The following is a 17,087-nucleotide window of genomic DNA, read 5'->3' on the forward strand; positions in this document are numbered from 1 at the left end:
TATTTTATTTTACTTTAACAAAAAATTAAAACGTATCTTTTTAATTATTTTTTTAGAAAGTATAGTGAAATGAGTTATATCAATTATAATTAATTATCTATAATTAAACTAATTGATTGTGTTAATTTGTAAAATGAATAACGCATAATAAATAGTGTGAAATTAATATAATAAGTTAATAACTAATAAATAAAAAAATAAAAAAGACTTTTTTATTGTCTTTGAATTACTACACCTTTCTATTCGTTTACTTTTTCTTTATCTCTTCCTTTCACATTTATTTCTTTTAATTTATTGAACCAAATTAAGTATACTAATTATTTGTATTAACTAATTTAGTATTTTTTTATGGGCTCTGCTAAATGTGCCCTTAGAGCAAAGGCTAAAAATATTATAGAAAGAAATATTTTATAAAAATTATTAAAAATAAATAGTTTTAAAATGTGTCCTTAAGAGACAAATTAGTTAAATTATTTTTTAATTTAATGTGTTTGATTTATTTAACTGTATTCATTATAACTAATTAATTATATTTAATTTGATTTTATTAGAATAAATAATATTCTATCATTTAATATTTTATTTGATTCATTAAATTACATCAATCATAACTAATCAAATATTTAATTAGTCACCAAAAAATATCAAATATTTAATTTAATTAGAATAGATATTAAATTATTTAAAATTTTGTTTGATTCATTAAACCACATAAATATTAAATAATTTAATAAATAATATATAAGGCAATGAAATAAATGAATTTATTTAATTTAATTTATTATCTTATTATTATTATTATTATTATTATTATTATTATATATATATATAATAAAATGAGTATTAATTAATTGATACTTAAATAAAACGAGTATTAATTATTGAGAAGGTAACGAGTTTATACTTTGTATTAATTACTCTCTTATTAGTACGGTCCAGTAAATAAAACGGGTATTAATCATTGTAGTGAATGAATATTTATTATTTTTATATGAATTCATTTAATTCATTTAAAAATATTGAAGAATTCTAATTTTATATGTTACAATTTTATTTTGTTATTAATGTATATATACTCCTATATTATATATTCTATAATTCTTATATTCTCAGATAATATTTTCAAATTTTCTTTAGTTTAATTTATTATTTTTAGTCATCAGAATTTATTATTTTTAGTAATTATTTTTAGACATCAATTCAATTTCTTTAATTTAATAATTCAACAATATATTTTAATTATATATAATTACAATGTGCTTTTCTATCCCTTTTTTCTTTTTATTATGTGCTTTGGGTGTAATGTTTATAATTTTTTTATTTTTAGTTTTTCTATCTTAATTTTGCTAAATATTTTTTTAATTTTGTTTTATATCAATTTTTTATGTATTTTGATTAATAGAATTATTTTTGTTAAAGACATTTTAAATTTGTTATAATATTTTTATAAAAGTTGATTAATAGGTTCTTCTTCAAAAAATTTTTTCTTGAAATTTGTTTAATGAGATCGTATTTTAATTTTTCTCCTTTATCTGTTATATTTATTGATTATATTAATCTTCTATTACAATACATTTTTTTATTTATTTCACATATTATTTGTTTTACCTTCTTTTACTTTTTTTATTATTGTTCTCTTTATTTTATTTTTAATTTTTTATTTTATTTTTAATTCTCATATATAAATTTATTATAATTCATCACATGCATGTTCTTTTTGAATTTAAGTGACCTTTTTTAGGTTATATTTTACCATTGATGCTCTATATTGTTTAGTGTATTTGTTTTTTATTTTTTATTTATCTGTAAATATATTTATAAAAATATCATTTTATTTTGTCCAGTATTTACTACCGCGTTTAGTAGATAAATAACAAATTTTTTATTTATTGTTACATTGATTGAGTTTGAAAATTTTATTTCTACTTTTATACATTTGTTTATATTGTATGATTTGTATTTGTGTTAGTGACGTCACGACAGTTCATACATGTTAATATTTATGTAACAAATCTTATAAATTATTTTTACAAGTTATAATTTATTTTTGTTTTATCTCTATATTCAATTTTTAATAATAATTTTTATTTATTTATAAATATATTATTTTCTATTTTTATTTAAAAAATTATAAAATAATAAATATAAATTTTTTAGTTTTATCCTTAATATTTAGTTTTATTTTTATTCTTGATATTTCAACATATTTCAGTTATACTACTAAATAAATAACATTAAGTATAAATAATTAATTATACTAATTATTTAATTTGACCAAAATAAATATTAAATTATTTAATAAATAATGAATAAAAAAATAAAATAAATGAATTTAATTTAAATTTTTTACCTATATATATATATATATATATATATATATATATAATTAGAATGTATTTTATACTTTTTTTTTCTCTTTTTTTTTTGTACTTCCCTTATAATCTTTGTAATTTATTTATTTTGCTAAAATTTTCTACAATTTTGTTTTATATATTTTTTTTATGTATTTTGATTAATAGTTTTTAAGAGTGTTACTATTTTATGAGAATGATATAGCTTAAACTTTGGTTATCTAGGAATTTACTAAGTGGCTAGAGTAGTTTCACGTCACGAACTAACAAATGCTAGCAATTGGAATGATAAAAAAGACTAGCCAATTTGGGACTAAATGGAGATTAGTACAATTTTTATAGGTAAAGACCTGTTCACGTAAAATAGACTGGGATGGGTCATATATAGGTACCCTCTTCAAGGAACCCGTTAAATCCACGTGAATATAAATTACTGATTTATCCTTATATATATATATATATATATATATATATATATATATATATATATATATATCTTAAATTTGGTAATCATAATTCCTGTCTCCAATTTAAACTCTTTTTTTTTTCTTTTTAGACTTATCCTTAGCCTTGATTTTGTATCTACTCTTCTTCTAACTTACTTTCTCTACCTCTTAAGTTTGTCATTATATTGCTCAATTTCACTCTAAAATATTAAATTATGTTATTATTATGTTGGAAGATGTTTTTATATTTTTTTTAAATGTTATTTTTTATAATGAATATATCATGAGTTGTGTTAAATTATATTAAATTAATTATTTTATTATTATTATATTATAGGTTTTTTGTTATTTTTTCAAAAATTTTTAAAGAATATCCATAAATTATCATGAGTTGTGGGTATCTGCATTCACTAAGAGGATAATTAAATAGGGGGACTTGCAACGAAGATGGAGAACGAACGGAGAATTTTTTTTTTAAACGGGAGCGAAGGATGGAAAAAGGGGTCCGCCGCCGTGCCCACACGAGTATCTATTACTATATCTAACTAACAACGAAAATTCAATTTGAGCTGATTTGAGATAGGACACGTGAACTTTATCTGCATCGGGTTTTAAGACAATGAACTTAATTCGGATTTAGGATCCTAACAATAGACCTAAATTGATCTTACTCACTTAACTGAATATTTTGAGTCATTACTATAATAAATACTATACTATTAAATATGATTATATTTAGTATATATAAAAGTTAGGTATACTTACAATAGATTTTATAATCAAACTAAAAAATTCTAATAATTTTTTAATTTTAAATATTATTTACTATCTTATTGAAAAAGTGAATGATAATAATCACTCACATAATTAAAATAGATCCTCCTAATATATACATGACACTACATATATCAAGGATTATTATATGTGATAAATTATTTCTTTATTTTTCTAAAGATAATTTATATATAAATTAACTAATCTTTATAACATACGATCTATTGCATAATTTTTCTCCTCTTAATATGAATAAATTGATGAATTTAATATATAAAATATCATTTATATTATTTAACATACGAAATAAATAACTTAAGCCATTATCTATGACAATAAATATAATAGTACAAAACTACAAATACCTACATATTTATTAGTATTAAAAAAATATACAAATAATATAAACATGATTTTTTGGTAAAAAATAATAATAAAGGTTATTAATTAAGTTAATTACATAATAAAAAATTATGAATAATTTTTTAAATAATAATAAAAAATAAGATCACTATTTTCACATATTACAAAGTTTATAAAAAAAATTTAGACAATAAATCAATCCTCAATAAATTATACATTAGTTCTGTAAAAAAAAATTAAATGGTATATTAGATATTATTATTTATGTACTAATATATATATATATATATATATATATATATATATATATATATATACGTATTATCAATTATTAACTTATAATTAATTTCTAACTCAAGTTTTGGTAATCAAAATTTAAATTATTAAAATTATTAAATATTGAATATTTTGCAGCTAACTAATTTTGTTTTTGTTATTAAAATTTTAAAAAAAGTGAGTTGTTAATCAATTTTAAATTTAAATTTATGTAAAAAAATATTTTAAATTTTTTTTCATTAATCAGAATTAATTTTGAAATAAAAACTTATTTTGTATATCATATTATAAAATAGTATAGTTATTCATTTTTTTAATGACAATTATTGTCAAATAAAATGATATAAAAATAAAAAAATATATTCCATCTAGAAATAATAATTCATTTTTCAATATAATAAATTATATAATGAATAACAAAAGTTATTATAGTTTCTTTTTACACAAATTAATATACTCAACTACGGTGTTTTAGTAATATTACCAAAAAATATTAATCAATCTAATAGCTTTTGTAATGACATAAGTTTATATTATAAGTTTAAAAACTTGAAAATCATGTCATAAAATATAAAATTTTAACCGATAATAACGTTGATAATATTGTTTGACTTCCGGAATGAATATGATACCAATATTGCTATCATCAATGAGAATTATTCTACTTTCAAGACAAATACTATTTTCTTTCACTGTATTTTCCAACTCGATAGGTCGAGAACTAATCCTCCACGGATTGAAACTCTATTTATTGAGGGTCTGTCGTAGCCAATGAGTTGTTACATATACAAGATGGGATTCGAAACTCTAATACTTACTCAGGTAGACGAATGAGATGACTACTCAATCAATCTAAATCAGTTAAGACAAATACTAATTATTTTTAATATTTTTAACATTAAAAATAATTAAACTTTGATTTTACTTATAACTTTATAAAATATTTATAGTAATAATTATTATATATATTTTTTATTTAATCTCTTTTAATAAAAAATTTTATATATTTTTATTAATTATCCCGTGTGTACGGAACATACACTAGTTTTGGATAGTAAACCCTATTTACGTTGCTTACAATAGACCAGATGTCAAGTCTTATTTAATATACAAGAAATTATAAAAATAAAAGTTTAAGACAATGTACATTGTGCAACAAGAATGTAGTAGATAATCAACATCAAATAGACTCTTTAGAAAGAGTAACCAAAATAAATACATCCCATTTACAATTTGAATCCCCAAAATAAAATAAAGTTTACATATATATAATCACATGTTAAGAAAAAAAAAATCACTTAGATAATGTACAACTGATATTTTGACAAATTAAAGAAGGAGAAATTGGAGAACTGGATGAAAAGAAAAAAAGAAAAAAAAAAGTTTGCAGAACGGAATGGATGGCATGAAATTAATTAGCACCTCACCAATCCCTATTCCATCCCTTTTTGCCATATTAGAAGTCCATCTCTTTTATATCTACAACCCTAATCTATGAATATTCTTCTCAACATTAGTGTACAATTACAAAGCGACAGTGATTGTTCTCTTGCTTTAATTTTTTTTTTTTTCATATATATCTACTAACTCATCAATGATCTCCACATTATGATGTTCCAAATACTTTTAAACTTGCTTGTTTCCAAACACACCACACAAAACCTTATCGAAAATCTCCAAAAAAGATTCCCATTCACCTTTCCTCATGTCTCCAAAGGAAATGCCACTAATCTCGCAACTAGTCCCTTCTTCTTCTTCGTTATTATTGTTGGGAACATCAAGAGGAACACTGGCCTTAACCTGTGAGCAAATTGTCTCTAACTCGCTCGGTGTTTCTTTGCCGCCACAAAACTCCCTCGTCATCAGTAACCCTATGTCGGTGAGGCAAAGCCCTGCAGCTGCAGCATGCTTCAAGAAAATGGTGCAAACAACCAGAACCCTAATTGAGGACTCCCTCAACAGAGGAAGCTCTGATCTTAGAATCTGAGCGTCCTTAAACGGATCGAGTTTCGAGATGTAATCAAGTTCTGAGTTGGAGAAAGGTGTAGAAGCCTGTGGCCAATGGAGCCACTCAAAGTAAGGATCGTCAAGCCACTCAGGGAGGCAGAAGCCATGGTCAATGGGAACAAGATGAGCAGCAACACCAGGAACGAAGCCATGATTCATAACAAGCATGTTGCCGGCGTGTCTATCAAGGTTGAGAAGGCGAATGTCCAAGATTCCGATCTGGTGAACAGAGGAAACAGAGTAGAGAGAAGGTCCCAACTCGCCGGCATCGAAAGCGTGACCGATGAAGCGTTGAAGCGACGCGAGTTTAGGCGCCTCGTTGGCGAAGAAAGAAGCGTGAGAGAATTTGACGAGGGCTGTTGGAGGTACAGCAGCGAAGGAGCCGTGATCGAGGAGATATGCAGCAAGCTCACGGGTAGCAGCCTCGCCGATGCGAATTGAAGTCTTGAGGCCCGGCTGGCCCGGTAATTGAGAGCCCAGGTCCTTTGGATTGTTTAAGGCTAAGGGCTCTTCGTCGACGGGCTTTGCTACGGCGATGTTTTTGCCGCTGATTGGGTTGCAGAAGAGGTAGGCACCGCCAAGACCGTTTGGGAGTGGCTTCGGATGAAGACCTGAGGCCATGGCAATTGCGACCTCGACGACCAGAGCGTGGACCGGAGCCCCGGAGCCGCGAACAATCTCGATTCTTGGATGCGAGGAGGAAGGGAGGTCTTCCCCGGATGATAAAGTGGTTAAGGGGAGGCATGGAGTGGAGAAGCTGCGATGGATGATGTCAGCTTCTTCAGATTCAAGAAGGTGAGTATGTTGTTGTTGTTGTAGTTTTTGTTTTTGTTTAAAGGAGTGGTGGGAAAGAGTAGCTCGATTGAGTTCCAAAATGGTCTGATCAAGGTGACTGAAGGATTGGAGCTTGCATCTCTGGGACCTGCTGAATGGCTTAAATCCGTGGTGTTGGTTAATGGCTACAGCCATTTTGAACAATCTCTTCCAGATGATAAATTATTATTGTCGTTGTTATTATTATTATTGCTTGCAGCGCAAGAATGATAATGGTGGTGCATTCCAGGGGCCAATTTTCTTCTCACCAAGCAACTAACATACATCAAGATCCCCTAAATGTTCATTTTTCCCAAGGCAATCATCGCATCTGCAACAATTCAAAAAGCAACACAACTCTTTAATTGGTCCCTTTCCTCTTCGCTCATAATCAAACAGTTACCCCTTTGTATGTTTTTCATTGGAAACCCTACTGCACTGGTTTTCATATCGATAGATAATTTTAAAAATTTGATTAAATTATCATTTAACATTTTCAATTATTAACTTTATACAAAAAATAATATAAATTTCCATCTTTATTTAAACTCATTTAATTAGTCATAGAAAAAATTGATAGAATGTATTCACATATACACTTATAAAATTAATATAATTTGTATTCAGATTGCATTAATTTTGACATAAAGCATACATGCATGCATAAATATATAAAGAAAAATGCTAGGACTATTAGAATTTATTATTTTTGGTTATTAGTTAGTTATCAATATTTAAAAATATAGAATAAAATATATTGTTGGATTACTAGATTGAAGGAGCTAAACTAAAGAAATTGAGTTGATGATTAAGTGATGACAAAAAATAATAAATTCTGATGACCTCCTAATATTTTTCATATATAAATAAAAATTTGTTTATAATTAATTTTTAAACTCACTATTTAAAAAATTATCTAAATATATAAATATAATTTAATAATTATATAAATCTTTTTATACAATAATACATTAAAATTAAACTCTTAACTACATATTAAAAATAATATTGACAGACACTAAATTTAAATTCATCGTATTATATGTTTAGACTTTTCATATCTCAAACAACCTTTGTATTTATACATTTTTTATATTTTACATATATAGTCTCAATCTCAGATATTAGTCTAGTATTTATATTTTGTTAGTGTTTATGATGCCAAAAATGAGCTGCCGAATTTGCCCCCAAAAAAGACCTAACTTTAATATTTTCAAATATAAAGTAGTAAGTTTACATTGTCAATATTTCCAAAATCATAAAAAGGAACAAAATTTAGATAATTTCGACAACAAAATTAAAGGCACTAAAAAATTTGTCTTGTATTATACTCTTTCCTCGTTTGCAAATTTACTTTAATATCATAGAGAGGACAACTCCCCCTCCAAAAAACATAAGAGGCGAAGATAACAATGACCAATTTTATGATGTCTTTTATTTTGATGTCTAATTTATCTACATTATTTTTAAAGTAAAAATTAAATATTAGTTAGTTATTTATTTCAACAAATTGGACACTAGTGTAAGGTATCATAGCAATCACTTATATATATACACATACATGTGCCATTTGCTAAACTAGATACGAATTTCAATGTATTTTTTTGTAAGGTACCATAACAATCACTTATATATAAGCATGTGCCATTTTCTAAACTAGATATGAATTTCGATCTATTTTTTATACTTTATATTCCATTCCATTAATAGTTATTTCCATTCACTTTAAAATGAAAACCTAATGTAATATATATATCAAGATTTATGTGATTATTTAATTACGATAAACCTGAGAGAACAATTGTATATCCGTAAAATCTATTATGATATATAGAAATGTTTGATAAAAAAAAATAAAAAATTACCAAAATTTATTTTATTTAAAATAATTAATAAATATTAAATAAGATAAATTTTGATTTTTTTTTAAATCTTGATAATATTATCGTATGACATATCTTATCTATTTTTATTGTACTAGTAAGAGACAGAGTAGATACACAACCAAATTTTTTAATAAAATATAAATATTTAATTTGATGAAAATTTACACGCAGATATCTTCATGTAAAGTTGACATTTAAGAATAATTAAATAATTTGACAAATTTAACTAAATTATTTTTTAATTGTTTTTAATTATCAACTTCACATAAAAAAAATAGACTGTAAGTGAGTTTTTACTTAAATATTTACCTTAAAGGGGTGAAAACCAAATGCCACTCATCGCTTAAACTTTGGATAGCAAATAATATCAGAAAAGCAGGCTAATTTCTGCGCATTTTTTTCTCGAATCCCTTATAACCTACAAATTTTCCAACCACAATGTAAACAACAATGTTTAGATAAAAATGAACAAGTATATATATGTATATACATGTCCCACATTCATTAAAATAATCATATATTTTAATATGGAATGAAAAGACGTACGTACAGAGAAAATCCAAGTACATGCATCTCTCACTTCTCTGCACATGATTTGCTACAATTGTTTGAACCATAGATCATATAATATTCACACAATACACAATGCAATTCCAGAATATATTGTGCACACAACATTGTTTGAAATGAGCAATCATAAACACAATACACCATGTTATCATGCTATGAACAAAAATTGTAAGACAATCACTATTTACAACCATCTCGAAATATAGGAGGTCTCCATTATCGACTATGATCTTCAGAGATGAATCAATTACATATGCATGCATGGATAGCAATAAAGCAACAACGTTACGCACAAACATGCACATCCCCGCAAAAAGAAGAAGAAAAACAATTTTTTTTAAATAATTAATCATCAATAAATCAATAAAATAAAGTAAAGATAAATTTCACTTTTTACATATTTCGAATTCAATGTTCAGTGTTTTTGTATCAACAAACTACGAATTGATATAACTTTTCATATTGAGATCACAAACAATGACGAAAAACCACCAAACTACCCAAAAAAAAAAAAAAAGAACACCAATAATCTTTAATTTTTCACATGATGGATGGAAACTTGTTCTACCAGGAATCAAACAAAACAAAAACACAAAAAGAAAAACATATATATAGCGAAGATGTTGAAATGATGATATATATTATCATACCCTGAACACTTGTAAAGGTATTCAGGGAAATGAGAAGCAACGGGAGCGCGAGAGAAATCAAAGCGTCACACCGGAGTAATATCGAAATAAAACTCCACTACTTCTCACTTCCACTCCCACTCCCAAAACTAATTTAAATCTTCCCTCACCCCCTTTAAACACACAAATCCTTCACACACCCACCCCCCTTAACCACCCTTTTCCCTTTTCTTGTTACCTCTTTCTCCATCTATCTTTCTTTCCCTTTTCCACGTTACTATTTTTGGCACCACTCCAACACTTGGCATGCATGTTTCTGCATACAAATTAAAATTAGCATTCTTCAAAATCACCTAACTATAATATCAAAATCTTTTATTTTAGTATTGACTAACCTTCGTTAAACTGTAACCGTCTACTATATAATTTGGTTCGTGGCGATATCGCAATGTGACACCTGCCATGACCAAAAGAATAGGATGTGGTTAACTGCTTCTTCATGTTACATTGCAAGTTGGCATTTTCCTTTTATTAGTCTTTGCTCCTTAAAAAGTTTTCTAATGCCACACACTGTTTTTTATTTATTTCTCCTGGAGTTTTGCTCTTGATTTGTTGCGTCGAAACCGGCATGGATTTGGTTTAATGTTTTTAGTTTCACATGTACGTTGAATGTTTACAAGATAAAAATGTGTATCAATCATAGTTATTATCAGAATCGAACAAGTAATTGATTTGATCATTAGATCACTAGTTTAATTGACAAATCACTAATTTATTATTCGGTTAATTTTGTTATAATTAAATAAAAATTTAAAATTATAAAAAAATTTAAAATACATACATATCTTCATAAACATATTAATAATAATTAAATATTAATTTTTAAATATAACTATTAACTAATAATATAAAAAGAATAAATGACCATTTGTACCCATGAGAGATGAAAACGGTGACATTCGTACCTATGATAGCTCGAAACTAGACTTGTACCCATGAGAGATGCTGTCCGTGTGACAAAAGTGACCCGCCTTGGATCTGAGCTTGGTTCGTGCCTTTCCGAACCTACGTGGCACTTCCACCCCCCAAGCCTATCTGACGTGAAATTGAACGTTGATTATCAAAAGGGATAGGCTGAACTCACGAAATGAAAACCCTAGGTAGCTTCCCCCCTCTCCAATACAAACCAGGATTCAAAGAATCGAAGCTTGTCGAATGTCAATGAGTGTGACGTTGAATCTCAATCGAAGCTTGGTTCGTACCTCCCTCAATGTCTTTTCGCAGATTTACTCCTGCTCCAAGTGATGGCAGTGGCAGTTCTTCGTCAAGTTCGAAGAAGAAGAAGGTGAAGAAGCTGGACGGCAGATGCTTCTGTGGAAGAGAGTTTGCGTTGATGGAGTCTAGCACCGTTACGAACCCTAATCGATGGTTCATCAGATGTCCTCTATGGGCGGTAAGGGCAGACGCTGTTGGAGTTCAGGTGAGAAAGTTTTGTTTGCATTTAAGTTGACGAATCGGTGCATTTGTGTTGTTTTGGCAGACAAGAGACTGCAAATACTTTGTATGGGTTGATGAAATCGAAGAAGGATGGGAGGGCATAGCAAGATGTTTGGCCAAAAGACAGTCAGAGAGTTCTTATCCAAGGCATGATGATGGGCTCGTTGTCACTGAACCTGGGGAAAATCACCAAGAATCATCAATCCTGGCGAGAGGGATAGACAAACTTAGGGTTGAAATTAGGGGTGAAATTAGGGGTATTAGACTGTTGCTTTTATGGATAGCATTGGCTGTTGCATTTTGTTTGATCTTTCTGCTGTATTTCTTTCTGAAAATGTAAAATTTGTATGGAATTAGGGTCTTTGTAAATCATGAGAGTATGAATGTATTTTCTGTTTTTGACATAGACACTTTGATTCTGTTGCTGCTCTGTTACTTCTATATGAACTTTTATTGGTACTCAGTTGGATATATATGCACATGCAAGTATATTTTCTACTTAAAGAATCATAATTAAGCTCTATATGTGACATAGAGACCTGATGGTTGTGGGGATGAACTATAAAACCAGGAAAGCTAACTCAAAATATGGACTGAACATGAAATAAACCAAAAAACATAGTTAAATACAGCAAAAGTAGCATGTCACAGGTAGAACAACCAAAACAGGAATGCTGCCTACTCCAACATAGTGTAATAAACCAACCAGTGCCCCAAAATTAGTATATCATTAATGAAAATTACATCAGAATAGCAAAAAAACATAAGCAACACAGTCTATGACATTGGTATTGAGTTACTGCTCCCGCTGGAGATTCCATTTTTTGCTCTGCTTGATGCACCTCTCCTGCCTCGACCTCTTCCTTCACCCCTGCCTCTAACATCTATGCCTCTAGTTCTAGAAATACCGTCCGCATCCATTGTAGGCATGAACTGCACGAACCTTGTGGTTGTCCCTGCACTTGCACCCTGCAGTGGATTTGGGATTGTTTGAGAGTTGTGTGTGGAAGGGGTTGTGGTTGGATTCTTCGGAGAGGGTGCAGAAGCTTGTGGGGTATGTGCAGAGGGGGGTGGTCGCTTGACACTTCTCCTTTTATGTTATTTCTTGGCTGCTCCAGTGGTTGTTGTATGATGGGTTGTGTGGCTGCTGGTTGTGGCATCGGGGGTGGAGGCTGGATTTGAAAGAAAAACCAGTTTACCATTATAAGTCGTTAAACAAATGTAATTAACGAACTGAATCAAGTAACTAACTAACCTGTGAAGTCTGGGCTGCTGTAGAACCGTTTTCCATCTCAGTTGCTGCTGCTTCAGCCTCGGCAGCTTCTAATGTCTCCTCATAGTACATTTCAGCCAGCATATCTTCATCCTCATCACTTGCAGGAACTTGTGGGGCAGCACTCCCTTCACCCATTGCTTCCTTTCTCTTCTTACAGCTTTGCTTGTTATGACCAGCCTACGTAAAACAGGAACTAGTTAAATTGGTGCAAATGAACTTAAATTGGTACAACTGAACTTAAATTGGTACACATGAACTTAAACAACGAATTATAGTACACTGCACACACCTGGAGGCAGTATTTGCATACGATGGTGCCAATGCTCCTCTTAGTTCTATGAGGATCACTCTTATCCTTAGGGGCATCATTTCTTTTGTCTCTTTTCATTGAAGGTCTTCCGATTGGCTTCTTGTACCTGGGTGGCAGAATTGGTAGGGTGTCAGCATGCTCCCAGAACTCTTGGCTTGGAACTGGCCGCATTGAAGTCTGATATGCAGCATTATAAGCACCTATAGTTAGCCAGTTATGTGCATACTCTTCAGGTCTTCTATTCTGGTAAGCTAAAGCAGCACATGCATGTCTACAAGGTAGCCCAGTCAACTGCCACAGTCTACAACTACATGTACCTTTGCCCAAGTCCACACTGACCTTCATGGGAAGACATTGGACTTCATAGACATTTCCCGCGTCATCTTCGGTTGGAAGGGGTCTCCATTTGTTGCTCTCTCTCTTCTCTCTTTCTAATCTGCTCTGTTGGGTTGGGGCTAACCTCCCACTGTACCCAATCAAGGCCTTTTTGTTTCTTGCCATGATTCGCATGACGTAGCACCTCACTTCCTCCAACATGGTTATGATAGGCTTACCCCTCATCTTTTTAACCTTGGCATTAAACACCTCGCAATTATTATTGGTGTAGTTGTCCATCTTAGGATACTCGCTAAAATGTGCTCTACTCCACTGTTTCGGACTAATCTTGTCCAAGTATTTCCAAGCCCCTACGTTGATCTTTTTCAGCTTATCCATTGCAGCATTGAAGTCTTGTGTCGTAGAGGCCTTAGCACATGACCACATACACTTCTTCAGCTGCAAGTCACCCCATTTCTTGCGAAAGTTTTGCCATATATGCATGGCACAGAACCTGTGGTTGGCATTTGGGTACATTTCTTGGACTGCAGGAATTAACCCCTGCAGATAACCATTAATATGACCAGCATTCAACTATATTTCAATAACAATCATTCAACAGTAGTTCAATTTTCAGACTTCAATGAAGATAAACAACATTCATCATAAGTCAATAAATCATACTTCCAGAGCCTAAACCACACTAATCAGTCTTATAAATTAAGCATCTAAACCTAGTTGATTAATGAAGCATAAAAAACTATACATAGCAGAATTAAAACACATGTGCAGAATTAAAACATACATACCTTCTGCATGTCCGACATGAAGTTAAACCCGTTTGCCTGAAAGTCTCCCACATCATCCTGAAGGATATCTAAAAACTACTTCCAGCTGTCCTTGTTTTCTGATTCAACAATTGCATATGCAATGGGGTAAATGTGGTTATTTGCATCCTGCCCTATAGCTGTTAATAGCTGACCCCCATAATACCCTCTAAGAAATGTGCCATCCAACCCTACGAATGGTCTACAACCACCTACAAATCCCTTCTTGCAAGCCTCAAAACATACATAGATCCTTAGAAAAATGGGATTTGAATCAGGCATGAGATTTGTGTGTATCCTAACTGTAGACCCAGGGTTAGTCTTTAGAATCTCATTAGCATAGTCGCGAAGAATTGCATACTGTGCAATCTCAGATCCCTCAATCCTCTCCTTCGCCTTCTTCATAGATCTATAAATCTTTCTCTCGTTGATAAGTATATCATACTCAGCTCTGAAGAACTGGTCAGCCTCTCTCACACTCAAGTTTGGCTGAAGTCTTATTCTTTCTTCTAGCTCATCAATCACCCATTTACCATCTGCTAACTTGCAGTGATTGTCCCTACTGCAAGTGTGTTCGTTGACAAAGGTCTTAACCTGATAACTTGCTGGAAATGTCCTCTTGGCACAGTATATCTGCCAAGGACAATCTTCATCATAGCATATAGCCTTTGACCTTGTAGAGTCACAGCGTGCAAAGAAAATGCTTCTTCCGATGTTTATATTAAATTTCTGGACTGCTTTCCTAAATTGACTTAGAGTCTCAAATTCCATTCCCACTTTCAACCTCACCTGGCTAACAGGGGCATCGGCATTACTCTGAGAAAATGCTGTGGTCTCATCAGAATCTTCATCACTAGGTATGCTACGCAAGTCCTCTGACTCATAGCAATGATACCCATCGTTGTCATCAGAAAAATCTTCCTGATCAACTGGGACATAGAAGGTTGGAGGCTTGTCTGGATCAGAATTAGGGATGAATGACTGTCCTGTAGGAGGGGGCCTCTTTGTTGATCTTCTACTGTTCTTTTTTCTCTGACCTCAGCCTCATCTGAAGGATTGGTTTCATTATTCTGGGGAGTCCTGTTGGAGTCAAAAGGTGGGGCTGACTCAGGGATTTCTTGTGAAAGTGGATTTCTGTAAGGATGTGGGATGTATTGGGTGAGCTGCTCTGGTGCAATATGGTCAGATACATTGGCCTGAGAGGGAATGAATTGGTCTGTATCATCAGACTGCCAAGATTGCTGTGAAGCTTCAGATACATTGGCCTCATGGGGAGGGACTGGGTCTGTCCCATGAGTTTCAGATGGTTGCTGCTCTACCTCAAGAGGTGGCTGTGAAGGTTGGGAATGAGTTGATGGTGGTTCATCCGGCTGCACAGGTGTTGGAGGAGGTTGGGAAATGTTATTTGGTTCCTGTGTTGCTACAGGAGCTGGGCTGTTCTCTTGATGGGCCTGTACCATGGGCTGTGGGCCAGCACTTTTTTGGACCTGCTTTTCAACTTGGACATTACCAACTATCTCAGCATCGTCATCATCTTCCACTACTGCTAATCTTCTTCTTGGAGTCTTCTTTGGAGTTGGTACCCTTTTAACACAGACCTTTCTTCTCCCCTTTGATGGAGTCAATTCCTTAATCTCCACTACAACAGGCTGATCCACAGGATGCTCTGTATACAAATTAATTCTATTTCCATTCTTCATGGTTGCCTCATACATCCTAACTACATCCATATCAACCCTTAGCAGCTTCAACCCATCATGAAGCTCCTTCCCAGGTTCTAGCCAGTAAAACTCAGAAATGGACGTATAACCAATGTCCTTCAGCAAGTCAGAGATGAAAAATCCATTGAGGGTATCAACGTTTACCCTCTCTATCTCCGTAACTTCTCCACCAATGTAGCTAACCTTACCAACCGGGTCTCTCTCAAACCTTCCTCTATGATGAATTGACAGAGTTATGTGGATGGTGGCCATCCCTGGAAGTAAAATTTAACAAACCAATAAACACACATTCTCTGTAACTGATGCTAACACAAACCCTAAAACTACTCTCTATCAATTCTGAAGGAAATACAGTAACTCATACGGTTTCATTAGCCAGTAACGTTTGTCTAACCACTTGCAACGACATACCTGTGTAATTCTTCAAAGGGAGTGACCACCTCAATGTCGAATACCAAAGGAATGGTAAAAGCCCCTCCTTGCTACTCGATTCGGTGTACTCTGGTCGTCTTCTCCAGCTTCGAATGGACCAACAGTGACGATGAACCTCTGCTAGGGCTCCACTGATTCTCGCGGGAACTGACGTTTCTTTTTCCTATCCCTTTTGATAATCAACGTTCAATTCCACGTCAGATAGGCTTTGGGGGGGGGGGGTGGAACTGCCACGTAGGTTCGGAAAGGCACGAACCAAGCTCAGATCCAAGGCGGGTCACTTTTGTCACACGGACAGCATCTCTCATGGGTACAAGTCTAGTTTCGAGCTATCATGGGTACGAATGTCAGCGTTTTCATCTCTCATGGATACAAATGGTCATTTATTCAATATAAAAATAAATAATAAATTAGTTATTAGTATAAAATATTTGTTTAATTTAAACTAGTCTATATTTCTATACTCTATACAAGACAATATATAATACATAAAATTATATAAAAAATTTTATAAAAAAATTAAATAAAATATATATAGTAATTATTATTATAAATATTTTACAAAGTTCTATTTAAAATCAAACTCTCAGGATT

At 31.4% G+C, this 17,087-nt stretch overlaps 2 protein-coding genes across 2 annotated transcripts; both read right to left on the minus strand.

The window, feature by feature from the left end:
• Positions 1-5,409: 5,409 nt before the first annotated feature.
• On the minus strand, positions 5,410-10,252 carry LOC107647121 (phosphatidylinositol 4-kinase gamma 1). The gene is made up of 3 exons (XM_088491578.1): positions 10,137-10,252; positions 9,226-9,334; positions 5,410-7,361 (listed from the first exon to the last, which is right to left on the minus strand). Exon 3 carries the CDS (start codon positions 7,184-7,186, stop codon positions 5,837-5,839), a length of 1,350 nt encoding a protein of 449 aa, XP_088347704.1. The 5' UTR covers positions 7,187-7,361; positions 9,226-9,334; positions 10,137-10,252; the 3' UTR covers positions 5,410-5,836.
• Positions 10,253-12,389: 2,137 nt separating this feature from the next.
• On the minus strand, positions 12,390-13,888 carry LOC110264160 (uncharacterized). Its single transcript, XM_088490859.1, has 3 exons — positions 13,178-13,888; positions 12,868-13,065; positions 12,390-12,581 (listed from the first exon to the last, which is right to left on the minus strand). The coding sequence occupies exons 1-3, from the start codon at positions 13,811-13,813 to the stop codon at positions 12,390-12,392; spliced, it is 1,026 nt and encodes a 341-aa protein (XP_088346985.1). The 5' UTR covers positions 13,814-13,888.
• Positions 13,889-17,087: the final 3,199 nt, after the last annotated feature.

Source organism: Arachis ipaensis, chromosome B6, assembly GCF_059453495.1.
Source record: "Arachis ipaensis isolate K30076 ecotype BB chromosome B6, ASM5945349v1, whole genome shotgun sequence".
Classification (NCBI taxonomy): Eukaryota; Viridiplantae; Streptophyta; class Magnoliopsida; order Fabales; family Fabaceae; genus Arachis; species Arachis ipaensis.

Bases quoted from the DNA above. Each gene is read 5' to 3' on its own strand.
- LOC107647121 (XM_088491578.1), bottom strand. From the start codon at position 7,186: ATGGCTGTAGCCATTAACCAACACCACGGATTTAAGCCATTCAGCAGG.
- LOC110264160 (XM_088490859.1), bottom strand. From the start codon at position 13,813: ATGGACAACTACACCAATAATAATTGCGAGGTGTTTAATGCCAAGGTT. The intron at 13,066-13,177 runs GTGTGTGCAGTG...TGTTTTACGTAG, and splicing joins TATGCAAATACTGCCTCCAG to GCTGGTCATAACAAGCAAAG. The intron at 12,582-12,867 runs GTTAGTTAGTTA...AATCCACTGCAG, and splicing joins CAGCAGCCCAGACTTCACAG to GGTGCAAGTGCAGGGACAAC.